The 22,461-nt window shown below is 36.2% G+C and overlaps 2 protein-coding genes across 3 annotated transcripts; both read right to left on the bottom strand.

Annotated features, from left to right (window-relative positions):
* Positions 1 to 2,471: 2,471 nt before the first annotated feature.
* Positions 2,472 to 4,080, bottom strand: LOC116164668 (notchless protein homolog 1). The gene is made up of 2 exons (XM_031478868.1): positions 3,357 to 4,080; positions 2,472 to 3,306 (listed from the first exon to the last, which is right to left on the bottom strand). The coding sequence occupies exons 1-2, from the start codon at positions 3,998 to 4,000 to the stop codon at positions 2,517 to 2,519; spliced, it is 1,434 nt and encodes a 477-aa protein (XP_031334728.1). The 5' UTR covers positions 4,001 to 4,080; the 3' UTR covers positions 2,472 to 2,516.
* A 7,403-nt stretch (positions 4,081 to 11,483) lies between these two features.
* LOC116164841 (acyl-CoA Delta(11) desaturase) lies at positions 11,484 to 15,770 on the bottom strand. Of its 2 annotated transcripts, none has more exons than XM_031479066.1 (5): positions 15,534 to 15,770; positions 12,881 to 13,103; positions 12,695 to 12,825; positions 12,254 to 12,642; positions 11,484 to 12,200 (listed from the first exon to the last, which is right to left on the bottom strand). In XM_031479066.1, the coding sequence occupies exons 2-5, from the start codon at positions 13,092 to 13,094 to the stop codon at positions 11,882 to 11,884; spliced, it is 1,053 nt and encodes a 350-aa protein (XP_031334926.1). In that variant the 5' UTR covers positions 13,095 to 13,103; positions 15,534 to 15,770; the 3' UTR covers positions 11,484 to 11,881. The 2 variants fall into 2 exon arrangements, with proteins under 2 accessions (XP_031334926.1, XP_031334927.1); XM_031479067.1 differs by lacking the exon at positions 15,534 to 15,770 and adding an exon at positions 13,156 to 13,300.
* Positions 15,771 to 22,461: the final 6,691 nt, after the last annotated feature.

Genomic DNA, 22,461 nt, shown 5'->3' with positions numbered 1-22,461 from the left:
GCGATGAAGATCTGGCTCACAAGGCAGCGGTTCGATAAGGACGCCGAACTCCATGTCAGCGTTACCCAGGTTAAAATCTCGGGCGGTGAATTTATAAAAGTTGGAATCAAAACACTTGCCACGCTATGGTAAGTGCCTCAATTTGAATGGCGCTTGTATTGATAAATAGCCCCCAAATGTATACAATAATAGATTTTCTTTACAAGTTTAAAATTTTCTATTTCAAAACGTCTGCTACTTTCTGGACAACCCTCGTATATACGGGGTGTCAATTTTAAAACCATATATATTTTAAAACTTGCAGTCGGCCATATTTTCCAAACTAAAAGAAGATATGAAAAATGCTTTCCAGTGGTACCAATATAGTCAATATTCATTAAGACAATTTAACAAAAATTTAATAATTAACAAAAAAAACTAAATGTTGACATTGAGGGATTTATGGCAAATTAGCCAAGAACTTCAATCTGGCTGCTTCATTAAGCAATCGTGGTTGGTTTTTTTCACATATGTCATTCGACCAATGAAATTGAATTATTAGGTCTGATGGTCCAGCGACTGTACAGTATGGTTAAATGTCGCCGGGACTGCTAGTATTATATAAATTCTAATTCAGAAAATTGTTACATATTTGTTTTGATCCAAACATACAGAGTGTACGTCCCCCGATTGTTTGATCGTCTTTTGTAAGGCAACAATTTTCGAATTGAATTTGGAGTTTCTAGGCAGAGGCGTATTTACGGGGGGGGGGATGAAGGGGATATATCCCCCCCAGAAGAATTGAGTTATCATCATAGCTATTAGGTATTTAGGTAGTACTCCGCTATCCGCTCCGCTCACTTTAAAATAAAGGCAATAATATATAGGTATATATAGAGAGCAATTTTGGTTTTGGTTAAAGTCTAAAGTCACTAAAATCTAAATATTCTGTAGTATGACGAAAATAAGAATTTTAAATTTTAAAAACAGGAATTTTTTTGTTCATAACTTTTGATTGAGACGTCTAATCGAAAAAGTACGGATCGTTTTGGATTCTACGCACCCAAATTAATAAGAAAAAGTTTTTTCCCGAGAAATTTTGGTGCAGTCGATTTTTGGTAAAAAAGGAAGGTAATAACTGCCTTTTTTTGCCCATCAAAAAAAATTGTCTCAGATCGACCGGAAAAAATATTATAGAATGTGGCCTGTAGAATCCATAATTCCAAACAGTTCCAAGATCGGACTACTAGATCAAAAGTTACAGCCCTTTGAATTTTTTGTCGAAATTGGTTTTTTGCCCATGAATATACCTATTATTCAAAGTTATCGTTGACTAATTAAAGCAAAAGCAATAAAGCGGCCTGTCAGCAGTAAGAAATAAAATACCGTTCTAATCTAATCTTTTTCGCCTGTGCAACCCAATTTCTATTTCTTCCCCCCCCCCCCTCTCCCTCTAGTACGCACTGGGTGACTGTATGTGAATAAATTTCTACGTACGCCACTGCTTCTGGGCATCGACCCTGAACAAATTTGTGATACCTTCTTAGTTTTGAAAAATCAGGGATGCCTCGGAAATGTTCAAAAAAGGTTTTGTGCGTACCAGTAGGAACGTTTTTCAGAATGAAGAACTTGATAAACATACATCATATAAAATGGCCTGTCTACATTGATTTTTTGTTTTTATTTTTTAAGTGGAGTGTAATGGCCGTGTAGCAAATTTGAGCAACATTTGAAATACTCAATTTACCTACATCCTATTTTGAACAGTTTTTTGAGTACTTAACATTTTTTGGATGTCCTAAAAAATCCAGTTAAAAAATAACAAAGTAATTTAAAGATTTTCATTTTGAACAGTTGCTATAAGTATCTCACCCCTAAAAGTATGAAAAATCGTTTTTTTTAAATTTCCTTTGAGTTTTCAAAGCTATAATTACCTATGTCAAATTAATATCCAACCAAGTAGGGCTGATCCCCAATAGGTAAAAATTCAATTCTTTTACAAGAGATGACCACACAATCAAGGGACACACTGTATGTCTGGGTTCATATAATATATTTAAATAAATGCAATGGAAAAATCGACTTTCAAAAGATATATTGAAATAATTAAAATTTACAAATGTTTAAACCATGTTTATTAGACAGTTTTTATTGCAATTTTCTTGCTGATCACAATTTTTAAAAAAATCCACCTAGAGACTTAATCTTTTAAACAGAGTAGGTATTTGTTGTCTTATGTAGACTAACCAAAAAGGTTCCAAATAAATCCGTGAAGTACAAAAAACTGTAATTTATTTCTGTACTTCAAAATGTGCATAAAACTCATCGAAATGTTCTCTAATAAACTGTTATGGTAAAGATGTGTTCACTAACTAAATGAAATTACCTACCTACTGAACATCCCCCTTGTGAAAGAGAGGGGAACTATAACTTGTACCATCGAGGGATCTCTGTATGACTTAATCTAATTCTGCACAGAAAGAAAATGAAGAAAGAATGTGTAAGTTTTATTATTGTATAAATACATAATTACAACATTAATTTTGCCACAATTTTAGAACTTTATCTTTTCCACCAGATGCAACCATTGCACCATTAGTCGACCAATCAACAGCATAAACTTCGTCTCCATGACCTGGCAAATCAAATTCCAATTTTTTAGTCCTCAAGTTCCACAATTTTAGAGTAGAATCTGCACTTCCACTAACCATTAACCTTGAATCCACAGAAAACGCGATCATATAAACTGCCTGCACATGACCTCGTAATGTACAAATAAACTGACCACTTTTACCATCCCACAACTTAATCGATTTGTCAAAAGATGCAGAGGCCAATATTCTGCCGTCAGGTGAGAATTTTACGTCATTCACCAACTGCTGGTGACCGGTTAAACGAGCGCGAGGTTTTTTATCATGTTCGGGATCCCATAAAAATAAGGTGAAATCGTCAGAACCCGACACTAATCTTTCCCCGTATGCTTTTATAACGTTATTATATCGCTCTTCTGCGAACTGTTGAGAGTTAACTGTAGCACCTTTGGTGAAATTGGCTGGATCAAATGGTCCTATTTTTAATATGTAATCGGAACTCAGGGCTAATGTATTAACCCAGTGAGCATGTCCCTCCAAAACTCGACAGAGAACGCCATCACTAGTCCTCCAAACACGGACCGTCCTATCTTGAGATGCTGTGTACAACAAACCAGAACCGCCCCACTTTACCACTGTAACGCTTTTTGTATGTCCAGATAAAATTCTCACAGTTTGACATAGATTGGTGTCCCAAATTCGAACATCGCCGTCCTTTGACGAACTTGCGAGCAATCTAAACAGTTCCGTTATTGATACAAAAAAAAATGGTAAAAAGGAAGTTACCTGCACTCTGGATTTTTGTGGTAAGGTTCCCAAGAGAGTGAAGTAACCCACTGTTTATGTCCGATCATTGTCTTCCCCAACTGCGTCCCAGTATCAGGATCCCAAATAATGATTTGCCCATTTTTACACGCAGATGCTAACTTTTTGCTGTTAGGTGACCACGATATGCACAAAACCCAGTTTCTATGGCCATGACATGAATAATAAGGATTTTGTGTATGCAAATCCCAAAAACGTACCGTCGTATCCCCTGACCCGCTCGCTAAATGTTTACCATCCGGACTAAAACTAACCGAAATAACTGCCTCAGCATGACCCGGCATCGAGCTTGTACATCTCGTAACCGGCCTAACACGAAATATTGCTTGTTGCTGATAGACGATGTCGACGACATTTTCGGTGTTTATTGTCGAAAGATCTACTGTCGACTTTAAATCTTGTGTAATTTCCACATCATTGATGAAGAAAAGGAAGGGCGTTCGCTCTTCGTTTTGTAAAATTGCGTTACAAATTAAGGTTAATTCTTCCAGTCCACATTCAAGGGGTAGGTCCATCATTTCGCCTAGTTCTTCTCCGGCTTCTGATTTGAAACGGCATAATATACGCTTTCGTTCTTCTTTCTCTTCTACCTCCATCTCGGACATTTTTTTAAAACACAATTTTAAATTTATGGACTGGACGTACAGAACTAACCTCAAATTAACACGTGGTGGACATTGACAAAACGTCAAGACAAGCCGACGATACACGATTGCTGTACGATGTTGATCGATTGCGGTGAGAAAGTGAAGGCTATCGTCAAGAGATGGCGGATGCATGGCAAATTTTAAATTCAATTTTTGCGCTTCCAAGTTTCAGTTTTTTGGCGCCGTTTATTTGTTAATATTTTACATTATTATTAAGAATAATTGCAAATATTGTGTCCCTTAATTATTCAATTACTATTTCTGATATTAATTAATACCTAGAAACTTGTGAATAACAGTGGGATTAACTGAACACTGAGGCCAATGAGTAAAAAGGGGTATTCAAGTTCATCTCCAGTTCTCTTAAAGTTCTCTCAAGCTTACTTTCAATGCTTTTCACGGGAAGTGGGCAGAACGAAAATGTAATTCTCTTCTTGAGACTTGGAGGTTGTTGAATCAGTGCTGGCAGTTCTAGAGGTCATTGAAGGGTTGGTAGGGATGCTGGAGATTCTTGACAAGTGTCCCTTGAGCGAGAACTCTGTTGATTGTCCGGCTGGGTCGCGTTGTCGACAGTATGCGGATATGCGGGTTTCAGTGCATCTATTGAGACCATAAGTGATTTCCCGTTGATGTCTACTCTATAACGTAATTTCTATCGCTGGCACGGTGGATGCGATGCGGTGCGATCCCGTGTATGGTGGTTGGAGAGGTTCCTTGATAGAATATATCTACCCTCTTAAACACATGGGTATAATTTCGCAGGTTTCTTGAAAACGAACGGCATTTTTTCCGAAACGTGCCTGGATGGTATTTGCTATTCGGTGGACCCTTTCCGCAAAAGTCGTAGTATAGTAATGCGCCATAAGTAAAAAATTTGCTGTGGCTTATAGCACGGATACCACCCGTACACCAGCGCATGCCCGATTCTACACTTTTCTGTCTAAGAACATGCGTATCAAATTTGGTTCAAATCGGTTCAGCCGTTTAGCCGGAAATGAGAATACAGATGGACCGCGACGCACCGACATCATCAAGATTTTGTTTCATTCTGATTCATGGTGCTTCAAAACGTGTATTTCCGCCAAAAAAGTTGACAGAATAAGTTTTACACCTTTTCTGGAAAATATTGATGTATTAATTCCTACTTCCGGCTGCGGGGAATTTCAGTACGGTTCCACGACATTGCACTTCCGGTCATGTTTTGCGCCAATTGTAGATCCAATCATTACAAATTATATTAACATCTCATTATATGTTCGACGATGGACGACATTGCCAATCAAATCATACTACTTCCGGTTATTAAGGCTCACGTCCGGTAATATTTAGTATCCATTTGTAGATCTGATTATTTCTAACATTTTTCATACAACACTAATCTTGTTATCTCCAATGATATAGACGCTAGGTACACTGTGTTTTCTATAAGTATGCATTACTTCTGGTGTGTCTTCTGGTAGGGTGCCCACGGAAAAATTTGAAGTGAGTCCATATCTAAAATTGATCCCTATGGCCTGGAGTACATCTCTACAAAATGGCATGCTTTCTTCACGAAATGCACGATGTCAGGACTATGCCGCTGTACTATAGGGCAAGTTTCTGAGTATCCCCTGGGACCCTGATCGTCGTCCCATACAACATCTGCGCTGAAGAAGTTTGCTTTGAAAGTCGTGTGCATGCCTAGGAGGGCCAACGGCAGGCGATCGGGCCACGGTGTTTTTGGGTCGCACATGAGATGAACAATCAAAAAAGGACTGACGGCGAGTCGCCTTTGGAACTAATGTAAACAAAAATTCCAAAGGTGACTCGACAGTAACTCTTTTTTGATAATAGATATAACAATATAATATTATGTGTACAAATCACTGATCACAGGTGACCAGTTCTGCAGTGGGTGGCTACCTGCGATGATTGACGTGACTGTTTTTATACTGCAAAAGCAATAGTTCTCCAGTTAAAGACTTTTCGTTGTGTTTCTTTCTTATATGGTGTAGCACAGCCCCGAGACGAGACCGACAAAAAATTTTTTGGATTACTCACTTCCTTCCCGAGTTATCACCGATTCTAAGCGTGGAAAATGCGCTTTCCTCGGTCGCGAGTGACCACGGCTATACTACTTTATTTTGTTTGACCGTTTCTACCCGTTACCGTTGTTATGGTTTCTTTTGCGACCTGATCATTTATTCTCCTCAAAATTTATTTCTGGGCGCTGCTTATGCGTCGGTCCTTTACATATCTGTAAATGTGTAGTGGGCTGGGTTGGTAAAGCAACCTTGGGTGAAACATTGAAAATTAATTTTATTCAATGACTGAAGCCTCGTCCACTTATAAAATAAAGACAAAAACCGTATCAGTGTTCCAATATACTTGCAAAAATGTGACTAGTTTTTTACCCATACTTGGCTTAATTTCTAAACTATGAAGCCTTTCAAAAAAACCAGTTTCTTGGTTCATATAAAATAAACCCCTAAAGCAAAGCCGATCTTAAAAAAGCGGCAGAGCTCTCGGTTTGACCCTAGGGGGGCGCATTTTTAATAGTCTTGTTACATACATATTTATAATCTGCCATATTGAGAATACAAAAATTGTAGAGGACCAATATACCTTGTCGTGTTAAATTGTGATCGTATTAATTATTTAGGTATCAAGAAGGCTCCTCTGTAGTCAATCCGCCATATTGGAAAAATAGCTAAACTTTCTTATGAAATGCTGCTTTTTTAGTTGAAGTCTATCAAACTCCCGATAGTGGATATTCTTTGCAATGATGAAAAGAACGGCGGTACTTAAAAAAATTGAAATATCGGTCTTAGTTTTTTAGGAAGATCGATGAATAGAAAAATCGTTTTTTGTAGATAACAACCGTTGTAATGAGGGTAGAAAATCGTACAGCACCAATTTGGAAATCCGACAGTATTTCCTACGACGGTACTTAAAGATATTATTTCCACCTATTATGATAAGGCATATAATTTTAAAAAATATGTTTCGCGATCTTTCCTAATGATATGGATTAGATAAATTATTATTTATTTATTTGAATTCTGTTGATTTGTAAATCATGTCACATATTCCCAAGACGAAAAATGGATCTCCTATTATAGGTACATTGGAAATAATTTTTTTATTTCTAAAACCTTTTGCATCCCATCAGGATGCTTCAAGAAATAAAAAAAACCCTATAATGAAGCTGTAATAATATTTCCCTTTGACGGGGCGGGGGTACGTACAATACTAGGTACTTCACACAGGGGCGGACTGGGTAACTGCGGGCCAGGTGGAATTGCATAGGTTACATTAAAGTATTAGTGTAGTAATGATGGTGACCGGGGGGGGGGGGGGGTAGCTCTGAGGTGCACCACAAAAACAATTACCATACAGTTTTTTTTTAATTGCAGCTGATAATTAAAAGTAACCCTATCATTGTATTTCAGCACTTTCATGCTACGACAAAAAATGATAAATTCATTGTAAAACACTTCAATTAAAACAGAATTTTTTAACAACCTATCAACCCCAATTAGAGAAACGTGTTAATAATTTATTATAGTGCAAGAAACTAAATACAGCACATACTTATAAATTTCCAAAGGGTCATTATGATCTACAGGCCAGGTGGCAATCGCCACCTGCCCCCCCCCCCGGGCCAGTGCGCCACTGGTTATACACTGCCTTTTTTTGATTTCTTATAGAATGTGGCCTGTAGAATCCATAATTTCAAACAGTTCCAAGATTGGGGTACTAGTTCAAAAGTTAAAAGAAATTTTGGTGTAGTCGAATTTTGGTAAAAAAGGAAGGTTATACAGAGGGGCGGACTGGGTACTTACGGGCCATTAAACTATTAGTGTAGTAATGAAGGTGCCGGGGGGGGGGGGGGTAGCTCTGAAGTGCACCACAAAAACATTTTAAAGTACTCCTTTCTCGAAAGGTTTTTTTTTAAATTGCAGCTGATAATTAAAAGTAACCAAATATACAATCCACACGAGGTGCGTCGCCTATCATTGTATTTCAGCACTTTTATGCTAAGACAAAAAATGATAAATTCATTGTAAAACACTTCAATTAAAACAGAATTTTTTAACAACCTATCAACCCCAATTAGAGAAACGTGTTAATAATTTATTATAGTGCAAGAAACTAAATACAGCACATACTTATAAATTTCCAACGGGCCATTATGATCTACAGGCTAGGTGGCAATCGCCACCCCCCCCCCCCCCGTGCCAGTCCGCCCCTGACTTCACATATTATATCATAAGTAGTGCTGAATATGAACTCTGTTTTATAACAATGCTTTCAAACTACCAAAAGCGTAGCACTTTGTTTAGTTAGATCAAATCAAATATGACTAAATTACACGTTTGTGTATATTTCCCATCTAAAATTATCAGTTTCCTCAGATAGTCCAGTATGCGGAGCAGTCAGAAGGGCCGATTCCTGTAAAATGTGGTGTAAACGTTTTAAATGGTCCATTTGGGTCCAAATAACATGTATTTGAAGAGTGCACCCCAATTTTTTCCCGGCACAACTTTTGGCAGCCAAAAAACCTCAAAACGTTCGGACTTTTTTCAGTTTTTCGCTTAAAACTCGAAAACGGTCCATATTTTATGAATAACACTTCTTTAGTAAATTAAAGAAAACAAAATTCTGCGTCGATAAAAAAAACAAACAAAATCGGTCCAATAGAAAAATTTTTACAAGCGATCAAAAAACGCCCATTTTTTCCAACTTTTCTAAAGAACTGAGTTAACCTTTTTTTAATGCGTTGTGGCTCCTAAAGGAACGATAAAATCCACTACCCCCCTCCCTAAAGATTGTAGAACATCAATCAGAGAGTTCAAAAAGTACCAACAATTTAAAATTGGACCAATTTTTGAAATTCGTTGGAAAAAATGGGCGTTTTTTGATCGCTTGTAAACATTTTTCTATTGGACCGATTTTGTTTGTTTTTTTTGATCGACGCATAATTTTGAATTTCTTTAATTTTCTAAAGAAGTGTTATTCATAAAATATGGACCGTTTTCGAGTTTTAAGCGAAAAACTAAAAAAATGCCAAAAATTTTGAGGTTTTTTGGCTGCCAAAAGTTGTGCCGGGAAAAAATTTGTGCGTACTCTTCAAATACATGTTATTTGGACCCAAATGGACCATTTAAAACAATAAAATCTTTTACACCACCTTTTGCAGGTCAAAATTATCTGCATACTGGACTAAGAGTAAGTCTTCGTGAAAATTATCTATTTCGAGAAATGCGACCAAAAGCAAAAGATGCACATGCCCTTTGCTTTCCATAAAGTTGCGCCCAATAGATAACAAATGACACATAGGCATTTTTTCACTTATTAGCGGAACATAAACATACGAAACGTCGTGGTATGTTATATAAAAGAAACGCTACCGATATAAATACAATTCCCCTTTTTAGTTAAATTCCTAAGCGGGATACGATAACTAATGGCCGACACTGACAATTTTATTTAAAACAAAGTGTCACTGTTTTGCTCATGTAAAGTCCAGTTAGTGAAAGTGGTGGATATAAAAAAATTCTCGCACTTTTAAAAAAATTCGACTATTTATCTTTCCGTTTGAGAATACCTTTTGATGGAGGCCCACAAACTTCACATCAACTTGGCGAATTTTTTTCAAATTTCCAATACTGTGTAGCGACAGAAACCGTTAAATTTTTTACTACTACCTACTTCTTTTTTCAATCTGGACTGATATCAACTTTATCAACATGAATATTTGTCCCTCAAAAAATAGGAGGATCAAGGAAATTTTATTTTTACCATTGAATTCTGGGAAAAAAAGTGAAGTCATCTTACATGCATAGATATAAATAAGTAATACGCTAAATGTACAATTGTTATTAATTTTGGAAAAGATAAGGATTTATTTAGAATCAGCATAAATGTTATACTTTTAATCATTGTAACAGAATTTTAAATGTTAGCTACCGTTTTTATGAAAAACATACAATTTTTGTTGCTGTTCACCCTTGTATAAAGTAAAGAAAGATTTATTTTAGGTGTTCGAAGTGCCGGTTTTTTGTTAGGATCTACCATACCTAAGTGAATTCATTCATGCACATGTACCTAATAACTATAAAAATCTATAAATCAGTAAAAATGATTAGAACAAATCGCAAGAAATAAAGGGGTACCTAATTAAAAAATGTTATAACAAACAATGCTAATCTAGTCCACTAATTACCTGAAAACCAGGTAATTTACAGAAGGTGTCATTACAGAAAAATGCAATACCTAAATGCATTGAATAAGTAATTTATTCAACGGTAACAGAAATAGGTATTTGTGCATCTCCAGTCAAATATTGTACAGCTTTTCGATATACTTGTTTACATAATTAGTCCTTGATCATTATACATGGTCTATTGTGTTTAACAATAAATCAAGAGAATATGCAAAACTGAGAAGGATAGATACATCGTTGGTTTCACTCAAGGAGATCGAGTAGCAGTGTGTATTGTTGGTGGTCTAACCAATTGCAGTAACACCGAAATACAAATTGACTACAGAGGAGCCATATTAATGCCGAGGGAGACAGAACCCGAGGGCCTCTGGCCCGAGGCATTGTTAAGTTGCCCGAGGGTTAAATATCGAGGTGCATACAACATTTTATTTTTCATCGTTCCAAATAATGCATTTCCCGTGTAGTTAATGATTATTGTTTGCCATCATTAAAGTGGTTCACACGAATCAAGTAGGTAGCATCTTTTTTTATTACATAATTGACTCCGTCAATATACAGGGTGTTACATGACCGTATGTAAAAAAATTTGATAGAGGGGATCAGGACAAGTACTTTTTCCAAATAATCCGAGGGTCCAACGTGTTTCGTTTGAGAGCCACCCCCAAACAAGTGGTGAAATTTGCATTTCTTCATTAATTTTTTTCTCAGCAACCATAAGAGTTACAAAGATGGGTGGGCACGTTTTTGAATAGGTTTTCGGGTATGCCCTATTCTTGGGGGTGCGAAAACAATCCTGATTTTGACGAAATTTGGTATCTGGGGGGTTTTTAAACCTGAAAATGACGAATCTGGAATTAGTTTTTGAAAATTCGAAACTTGTTTGTTACTTTTCCAATGTGATTTCTTCAATTTAATAATATTTATTATTTCACATGACATGTTATATGCAATCTTTTCACAGAAAAATAAGTTTAATCACTTGCATCAAATCGGCCACTATTGAATCTTGGGGTAGATCGGCTACGGGCTACCGCTTCCTATTTATGAATTATGCCTGTAATTCATTATGCAATAAATATACGCTTTGAATAGGTGAGCACAATTTAAATGTTGCCACGCCTACATTTAAATTTTACTCAAGTGCAGCCTTTTGTGTACGAATATTGGATTTTGGGTGGACGTTCACTACTGAACATCATAAAAAGTCGATAAATAGTTATTTCTTGTATTTCATTTTTTATAAATATAATACATAATCACCTACTACAATGCCAATATTAAACATCTCTGTGTACATCCGTCAAAAATCTTTTCTCATTTTGTACAAAATTCTAAAAAGTAGTTAAATAAGTTGTTACCTACTTAAACATCAATAAATAATCTTAACTAAGCTACTGTACCAACTTATCACCGGCTTCGTTTTACTTTTTGTTTAGATGTTGAAATTATCAACCCACACCTCTAAATTTCACAAAACAAAGTATCTCCGAAACCATATTGATACATAAATATCTATATACACTATATACAATAGCAAGTGTTTTTGACGACAAACAAAAATTCCAGAAATTAAATTCAAACTTAAATCAGTCTCAAAAAAAAAAGCTCTTTGGCCTGTTAATACCTTCTCATTATTGAGATTTCCTGTGTGTGATTAAAGCTTCATCTATTTCGTCTTTCGGTTGATCTGAGTCACCCCATCCCCACAACTCGTGCGTACCGTCACCCGTTCGCAAGACCCGCTTCTTTATTAAATCTTCGGGCACGGTCTTCAATTCGTACGCCCAACCAATCCTGGCCATAAAATCTATAAATGCGGTCGTGAAGTTCGTGCTGTATTTCCCCAGTTCGGATGTCTTGTAGTCCCATGGGAACGTGTGGTGGTAATTGTGCCAACCTTCGCCCATTGCGAGTACTGCTACGCTCACGTTTTCGGAGGGGCTGATATATCTGTAATGTAAAGTTGTATTTTTTGCGAGCGAGAATTGCGCGTTTCAACTGACCTGTCGTAGGGTTTATGTCCGAACATGTGCGCGGCCGAGTTGACGAGCCAAGTGGCGTTTAAGGTGAAGGTGTAACGGAATAGGTTGATGCAGAAAGAGTTGGTGAAGGTTTCGTCCCAGAGGTACATTGGGATAGCAGTGGGGATGATGAAGCAAATTATTGGCATAAGTAAAAGGTACAATTTCTTTTGGTATTTTAGGATGGGATCGTTGTATAAGTCGGATAGGTCGATGCCTTTGCCTTTTGCTCTGACGTCGGGGTGCTTTCTACACAGTAACCAGCCAATGTGTGCGAAGAAGAAACCTCGAGTGGCATTGTGGGGGTCGGCATCGGTTTCACTGTACTTGTGATGGACTCGGTGATCACGTGCCCAGTCTACCACAGCATCCTAAGTACAGAAGTGTTAAACATTGTTCATTGAGCAGTGCTTTTAGACATACCTGAAAGGCTAACGTGTTGAGGAATGTCAGAAGTAATCTCAATGGCCACTTTGCTTTGTAGGAGCGATGAGCCCATAGTCGGTGAGCCCCTGCTGTAATTCCAAGTCCTCCCAATTGATATAGTAAAAAACCTACACATAACGGAATTATTAGCTTTAGAAGAGAGATGGAGATGCGAGTACGTACCCCACAGAGATGTGTATATTCGAGCTGAAGTGAACATTAGGTAAACTCCGTAAACGGACGCTATGTGCAGGTAGGCGAAAAGTATTATATTCCTCCAAACTAAGTGAAGTTTATGTTCTTGTGACTTCTTTACTTCGGGAATGTGAGGCACCATTGGCACCTCCTCGTCGGTTTCCATCAAGACACCTGTAGGCGCTGAGATATTTGGAGCCATTTTTTCAATCTGTAAAAAACGCACTGTGTAATACTAATTTTGAGAGATGACAAAAACGGACTTATTCAAACAATTAGATTGGGTATCTTGACCTAGCGCAATAGTCGCACTTACGAGCAAGCCGGCGAGAGAAAGAGATCACGCCGACGCGAATATCGATTTAAATACGGTCGCGCTTTCAGGATTTCAGCAATTTCATTTTCAGGGTCATTGAGATGTCAATCGATGACCTTGGGATGTTGAATGTGGTCTGATCAAATTTCATGACGTGTGGGACGTGGGGCGGATTTTCGATCTAAGCAAAACGCGGAAATGCACAGTTGCTTTCCACAATAATTTTTATTATTGTTTGATACTCAAACTCGAGTGATCAATTACTGACGTCACAATTTTTCTAAATATCTTCCCCCTCGTGATCATTTTTTTTAATTCATAAATTTCAACAAGAAAAATCGTGCCCCTGAAATCAGAGGCAACTATACTGTTGGAGGAGAGGGAATGTAGACTCAGTGGGCTTGAATATCACGTTGAATGCCACGTTGTTTAGCCCTTTGGGGCCCTCATACACGGAAACCATCCGACCAAATCGCATTCAATTTTAGTAGGTACGTTGTCACGCATTCTAAATGTTATTTTTTATTACTGCTTGCGATGTGGTAAAAAACTTTAATCAACAAGGACAGAAAATGTTTCTGTAGTATCTCTTTTATCCTTAGTAATATTAGTATCCCGTTTTCAGATGATCTCCGACTGCATTAAAATAGTAACGTGACCACGTAATTAAAAAAAATGGCTCAATTCGTTTTTTCAAGTTATCTCGTTTATTTTTAAAAATATCAAACACAACTTATTTATACCGGAATTTTTGGTTTTGTCTATAGATATATTTTTTGAAATTGAATGTCATTGAGCTAGGATATTTGTTATAAAAAAGTCGGTGCAAAAATTTTTTCATTTAAAAAAAAAGTACGATATTATGCTATAAATCGCGATTGCAAATGTCCCACTTCTTTTGAAAAATAGGGGTTACACATAAGAAACAGAAATTTTTTATTCTCAAATTCTACAGCAGATTGCGTTTTTAGACTTGCACAGTTATCGAATTATAGCACAAAGTTGTACTTCTTCAAATTGAACATAGCAAATTTTACATTGCCCTATAAGTGGAGTGCCATTGAAAATGTACACTATAACAAGTCTCTGCAAAATGTATATTATATATGGTCCATTTGAAAAACCACAAACTTTCTGTTTCTGCTTTTCCGCCATTTTTAAAACTAAACAAAAACGAATTGGAGCATTTTTTAAATTGCGCTGTTGCCTCGTTAGTTACCATTTCAGTTAGGTGAAAAGGGTCAAGCACAATCGCATGTGGCTTTGAGAAATCGGTCGACTCGAGACTGTGGCAACCGCTTTCTAACATTAGGGACTAAGAGTAAAAAGGTCTTTTTAGGACTGGCGAAAAACCGCATTTTTGAACACGGAAAAAAACGTGTAGCTGTCATGACACGTAACGGGCGATCAAAAATGAATTGCTGTCGAGTCGCCTTTGAAGTTCAATTTCCCGTGAAAACAAAAATTCCAAAGGTGACTCGACAGCAACTCATTTTTGATCGCACAGTAAAAACGGATGCAATAATTATAGTCGCATAATTTATCATTTCGTTGGACGGTATTCCTATCGATTTTTTAGTTACCAAAAAAGTTCTATTTAATCGCTGGGTTTTTAATAAAATTTGTAAAGTAATATCGAACAATCTATTTCCAATATTACAATTAAGAAACTCAATTGTAAGTAGTATGGGTCAACGTTATCGGTTATCTTTCATAATTGCTCATTATTGCGGATTATTAAAAAGACCACATATCAATTATGATAAGACTCGCTTATCGGCTGCGAAACCAAAAACCATTTTAAACAGAATTGAAAATCGGGGAAATTTGCGACTTTTTATTTTGCACTGTGCGTGTACCCCACATAATTATTGATCTGAATATTCTGAATGGTATACTACTAACCGGAATATCTAAATTGGGCCCACGCGACTATTTTCGGCAATGATTCGAATTTGAACCGGAACTCGGAAGTACTAACAACTTCCGCCCGCAATTATTTCGCGCGCGCGGTTTTTTTAAATAAAGCGCGACCCGTGGACGAATACAATAAATTAGGCAATAACGAATGTGCGGGCATCAGGTCTCGAGTACGAACACAATCAATGTCGTTAAGGTGAACTCATTTATCGAATTTCAATTGTCGTTAACCGCATTAATAATAAACTACGATTATATTTGCGTAAATTTAAATAAATTTTGTAACGTGAATGGCTAATAAACGTTCGTCGAAAATTAAAAAATATAAAACGTAAAATTTGACGCACGAAAGAAGTGAAATTGAAATCGGTGCAAATAATTTGCAAAAAATAAAAAAGTACTTACATAAGAACGAAGTTAATTTCACTGTAATAATCCAAAGAAAGTATTTTTGAAAATTCGCACCTTATGAATAGGTACGATTTTAATGAACTCCACCGACTTAACTGACTGAATTTGAAGCTCCGAAAAGCTTTTATATGGAAATAATTTGACTCGTCTGACTTATCTGATCGCCACTAGGTGCAGATTCGTAAGAGAGCAAAGGTGCTAGTAAAAGGCCATGTTATACTCTCATGTCAAATTCGCCGGTCGCATCTTGGATACACGTGGATCACGCGATAGATCTCGCTATTGCGAGGCCGGTGATTTGGCGGCGCAGTGGCGTGATCCTAGTCCACCCCACCACTCGCCCTAACGGTCTCCTTTTAGTCTGCATTGTACTAGGTAATGATTTATAAATTATTTCGGCAACTTGTCCAACCGTACATACTATAGTTACCTAATTTCCTTCTAACTTTAATTACAATATGCGATAAGTGACATTTATTTGTCGTTTACTTTCTTTTATAATTACATACATACTCATTACACACAAATTGCTATAATCACTTCAATTACAGGCATTTTGCGGAATGTGTGATGGGGAATCCTGTAATTATTGCCCAACATATGAAATAATTAATCTTCAATCGATTGTTTCCGGCACGTTGACAATGCAGGTCATTGTCAAGGGGGGGGGGGGGGGGGGGTCGTGGTGTTTCAAATCCCGAAATTTTGAAAAACAGTTGAAAATTATTAAAATGTACCTACGTATTACCCAAAATTTTCCGTTATTGACTTATTGCATAACAGAAAATTCCATTGTGCAATAATGATAAATCACGCATAAGTCCATATAATACCTACGCATTACGGAAGAATTGGAGGGTAAGCGTGCCCTTCATAATTGAATTGTCTCACACTCTCATACAGTAATACACAAATTATATGCGAGGTACCTATGCACTTCTTCGGGCAAAACTTACCTACCTACCATGCACGTGGTTAGGTTGAGTTTTAAGGGTAGGCTTTCACCTCGATAAACACGAAAAAAATCGCGTTCAGTTCCAATGCCAAATAACATAGCTCATTCCAGCTGGAATTCCACTAAATCTACATACTAGGTTTTATAGTATACTGTCGTACTTTGTACTTTGTATCGGATGGCGAATTGAACCCTTAGGAGGCCCTATGCACAACGCAATTTTGAGGCCCCTCTCCTAATAAAAATTCAAAATTCTTAAACATTTTTAAATCGTGAAATTTATGAGCGTATTTTCCTCAAAGTGAAAAATCGCTCTTGGCTGCCCTTTGGCGTCCGTCCGTCCGTCCGTCACACGTACTCCTTCTATACGACTGACTGAACCGATTTGGGCGAGATGGGGCTCATTTGAAAGGGCTTGGTCCAAGGATTCCCTGTATACCCATATTTTTTAGTTTTGCGCATGCGCAGTGTCAAGAATTTGGTTTAACGCATGTGAAATGTTAACTTATTTATTTACGAAAATATTTAAATGAAACTATGACATGTGTACACACTACGAATACAGGGTGTCTTAAATTAAGTAGGATAACATGACTATCTTAGTTATTATTATACTTACAGATCCGGTTAAATTGAAAAAGTTGTGTAGTTTTTGATTCTAAGGGATATTCCGATGCGATATCTTAAAAAAAATTCGTTTCGTAGATAATAAGTTCAAACATTTTAGTAACAAAGAGAGCTATCGAAAAAAGCTTCAAATCGTTTCGTAGATAATTCAAAAAAAGTTCAAATATTTTAGTAACAAAGAGAGCTATCGAAAAAGGTGTCAAATAAAAGTTGCAAGTTGCAAATGGCGGTTGTCGAGATATTGACATCAACTTCCTTATTTAAAATGGGCGCCATATTGGATTTTTACGTCACTCGATAGAGAAAAAAATTACAAAACCGGTGATACTAAATACTTAGTATTTCATTTGGGAATCAACCTTACATTTTTGCCTGGAAGTTTACAATGTACTTCTTATGGCAATAATTCCATGGCCGTGTCGATGGTGACTATGCGAGACAATAAACGAACGAATTTGGTTTTAATCATAATCAGCCATGGAATTATTTCAATAAGAAATATATTGTAAACTTCGAGGTAAAAATGTAAGGTTGATTCCTAAATGAAATACTTAGCGTTTAGTATTTGGTTTGTAATTTTTTCTCTATAGAGGTACGTAAAAATCCAATATGGCGTCCACTTAAAATAAGGAAGTTGATGTCAATATCTCGGAAACCGCCCTTTAAAAAAATTTTTTTCTACGTTCATTGAATTAACCCATCGAATCTTGCAACTTTTATTTGAAACTTTTCGATAGCTCTCTCTGTTACTAAAATGTTTGAACTTATTATCTACGAAACGAATTATTTTTTTTTCAAAATTTCGCATCGGAATATCCATCAGCATCAAAAACTACACAACTTTGCCAATTTAACCGAAGCTGTAAGTAGAAAAATATGAAAGATAGCCATCCTATCCTACTCAATTTAAGACACCCTGGATAAGTAAAATTAACGACATTTTCAAAATGTTGTTTTGCGCATGCGCAATGCCAACCTTCTTATTTATGAAAGCATTTAAATGAAATTTATCCAAAATCGTCCTGAAACCTTTCTGTCAGGAAATTTTAGTTTTCATGACAGAGGCAGAGCAGACTACGTTTCCTGTCGTTTGTCACCTTACTGGCCGCACCTGTCACTTTATCGGTCGCACTTGTGACATTACCAAATGTCTATAATGACATGCCATCACTGACAGATTGACACTAATCAAAAGTTCTATATGGCAATTGAAATTTTATATTAATAGTTATCATTGAATAAACTGTTTTCACGTTTTCTTGCATGTTGCTAGGAGCAACCTTACTTTTTTCACAGTTGTAGAAAAACTACGATTTCGAGTAAAATTTAATACAAAACTTGTCAGTAAAATGGCAATACTCGGAAATTAAGGCACTCGGCCTCTGGGGCCTCGTACTTCAATATTTCCTCGCCATTAATGTGTCATTTTCTTGACTTTTATGTAAATAACTATTAATACATAGGCACTTGGAAGAAAAGCAGATCTAACATCACTTTCAAAATTTGTTTATATTTGAATAGGCGCCACTATTTTTCAATAAACTGTACTCATTTGAAAGAGAATGGGGTAAGGATCTCGTACCTACCGCTTTTTTTCCCGGGCCCTAAGCATTAATATTATTAGGAGGAAAATACGCTCTCGTCATTTATGTTTGCATAATGACTTTTGAACTTGTTTAATATGTGTTAGGACCGCTACCAGTAATGTATACTGTATATGCAGGTTTGCAGCTTCGATAAACCTGTGTTAACTTTGCACCACCCGAAAAACCTCACTTCTTGTAGTGTTTTTAATATAAGTCTTAAACTATGCGTTTTTTTAAAAATGTTCTAAGTATGCGTTTTTAAAGTAGACTCACATTTTTACCGCATTTCCACAAAAATAAAAAAAAATGCGCTATTGTGGCCACTTTGTCCGCCCGCCCGTCCGTCCGCTCGTTTTGCGACGCTACTAGTTCTTTATCTTAAGAGCTATTGTTCTACTTTTTTCGCTATTTGGTTCGTTATGGTGTCGAGTCTTGTACCAAGGAAGGAATTTTTTCTGTACCGCTTACAAAAAAAGTTATTGTAAAAAAAACAAAAAACCGTTTTTTACATGTTCCATAATTTTACACTTTTGCCGTTTATTAACGATCCTAGAGATCGTTTATAATTTTGCATTGCTATCTGTCGCCTGCCGGTTGGTCTGTCCGTCTGTTTCTTTGTCTGTCTGTCCATCTATCTGTCCGTGTGAACGATAACTTTGTTTAGAAATGTTCGATCGCTTTTACATCTCCGTTAGTTATGAACTGAATTGCATGAAATTCAATATGGGCATAGCTTTAGCCATATAATACGCAATGCCAAAAGTTGAATCGAATCGATTCAAAATTCACAGTGCCCTTTTCGCATCTCGACCATTTATAAACCGAATTGCAAACTTTTTTACTTATAAAAGTATTTGAATGAAATTTGATACATAGGCACTTGGAATAAAGGAAAATCAAACGCAAATTTCAAAATTTGGTTTTGCGCATGCGCAGTGCCAACTTTTTTATTTATGGAAGAATTTAAACGAAATTTGATACATAAGCACTTCGAATAAAGGAAAAATCAAACGCCAATTTCAAAATTTGGTTTTGCGCATGCGCAGTGCCAACTTTTTTATTTATGGAAGAATTTAAACGAAATTTTATACATAGGCACTTGGGATAAAGGAAAATCAAACGCCAATTTCAAAATTTGGTTTTGCGCATGCGCAGTGCCAACTTTTTTATCTATGGAAGCATTTAAGTGAAATTCGATACTTAGGCGCTTGGAACAAAGGAAAATCTAACATTAGTTTCAAAATATAGGTTTGCTCATGCGCAGTTCCAACTTTCTTATTTAGAAAAGCATTAAAATGAAATTCTTCTCATAAACTGAAATTGAAGTAGCACGTCAAAAATGGATTGCCCATGTACAACGCTATCTTTCATATTTGTGGCCGGATTTTTACGATTTTAATAGAAGTTGCATCTTACAAATGGGAAATGAATGCAAGTGGAAATGCGCTTTATGTAAATCGTTAACGATTACTTTTTAACTTGTTATAATTATTTATAACCAGCTTTGCAGGTCTGATACTTGCCGACATACAACCCCTCAAAGATTGAAAAAAAACTGAAATTTTAAGATTTGGTCAATTTTCAACCCCGTTGTCGAAGAAAATACGTAGGTACTAATTTTACTCACAAATCTTAGAAAACGCAAAAAATGGGAAAACTGATGATTTAAAAGTAGGTTTAAAGGAGAAACCGTAGGAGAAACCGTGTACACTCACAAGAAATTTATATTTAAACTATTAATATTGTATTTATACTGATATTTATTTAAAAAAAAAATAGTTATTTATGTTATTATTTACCTAAGGTATTACAAGGAAATGATTTTCGGTTAAAATTGTTCGTGGGCGGATTAAAATTGTCTGATTCAGCCTGATCCTTTTTAAATTGGAGGTGAGTGGAGTCTCCTCGTACGATAGCTAAGGTTTCGATACGCACTGCCTCCCCATAAGCTCATGAAAACCTTATTGCTTAGCTTATAATCCATTGTAGTTGTGATGCATAGTTGTAGATCTATCGATCTATCACACTCGAGCTCGACTGAAAGGAAGTGGATTATTTTATTATCAAAACCTTTGGTTGACGCTCTGTTAAGTACGACAGAATCAAGTTTTCAGCAACTCCCCTAACATCATACAGTTCTAATTTATGCAGCAGTATTGGTAACAGCATTAGAAGTTTTAGAAAGATCAAACAATATACCCAAAACCTTTTGTTTCTATTCCAATCCTTTTATTATCGATTGACTAAACACAACAATCTCAAACGAAACCTTTTGCGTCCCGTCTTCCATATCAACCATTTTTTTGACATACATATCCATTAGACTCTATACAGGGTGGTGACTTGCGTAACGCATCATAGGGATTTCAATGTAAAGTTCATTATATTATAACATGCGATTATTGGCTCCCCAAATTATTTTAGAGCAAAAATGTATTAAGGTTTTTTGTAGAAAAAATTTTTTTACGTCAATCAACCGTATTAGTTTTCAATTTTTTGCATAATAAAGACAGAAAATTGGAAAAATAAAATCCCCATCTTTTTCAATAATCTGTGATGCCATGGAATTTTCTAATACAAAAACTACGCCAATATCCGTCATGCCATGGAATGTCCGCTATAAAACAAATCAAATTCTATCAAAAAGTATTATATTTAGAACAGCGAATTCAACATAAAGAAAGACCAAATTACTAAAAACGGTTTCCTAATATAACAATTTACAATAAATGTTCGAATAAGTCACCACTAACTGCAATCCAGTAACCAAGTCGATCATAAGATCCATTTCGAACTGCTGTAAATTGATAACTGGCTATCTTTTTGTTTTAGAAAATTCCATGGCATCGCAGATTATTGAAAAAGATGCGGGTTTTATTTTTCCAATTTTCCGTCTTTATATGAAAAATATTGAGAACTAATACGGTTGATTGGCGTAAAACAATTTTTTCTACAAAAAACTTTAATACATTTTGTTCTAAAATAATTTGGGGAGCCAATAATCGCATGTTATAAATTTTACATTGAAATCCCTACGATGCGTTACCCAAGTCACCACTCTGTATAAATAAACGCAATAAACGTAATTTTAAAATTCGAAATCGTTCGCGCATTATCATGTACACAGACGGACGAACAGAAAGTGCAAAATCATGAACTCGCTTAAGAGCCTGTTAATACATTGGTGCATACGTACTAACCAAACCTCTGATTAAAAAAGTACGCTATATTCAAGGAATCAAAGCAACGGTCGATTAGTTAATAAACAAAATGTAGGTACCTAGTATCATATTCCGGTACTATCGCTATAGTAACTATGTTATTAATAGCGCAAAATAATACCCAGAGACGGGAAATCCGTAAAGCACTACTCATGTAATTCAGAAATTGAATATTAAAATTGATAGGAGCGGTACCTGCTTAGGTCAGGTCTTTTAATCTCTCATTAAACGTATTCGACAGATAAATACTGAGATGAGACTATACGATTGTATGAACAATGGTATCAGTTAAATTTCTTGGAGATTAAAAATATTGGTATATGAAATGAACTTACTCATCAGACTATCTTTTACCCATACTATAAGTAAGTAGGTATATACCTGAAATGTAATGTTCAGACATCAAGGAATATATAGAACAATCTGGTATGTTTAGGTGTTGTAGGGCAAAATCATCTCAAAGAATTGCAAAAACTGGCCTTCCTTGCAAAAATCACCTTCAAATATTTACAGCGACTCGAACAGTGCATCTT

This window comes from Photinus pyralis, unplaced genomic scaffold, assembly GCF_008802855.1.
Source record: "Photinus pyralis isolate 1611_PpyrPB1 unplaced genomic scaffold, Ppyr1.3 Ppyr1.4_LG2, whole genome shotgun sequence".
Classification (NCBI taxonomy): Eukaryota; Metazoa; Arthropoda; class Insecta; order Coleoptera; family Lampyridae; genus Photinus; species Photinus pyralis.
The sequence above is the reverse complement of the archived record's forward strand: the minus strand, read 5'-3'. Positions and strand labels throughout refer to the sequence as shown.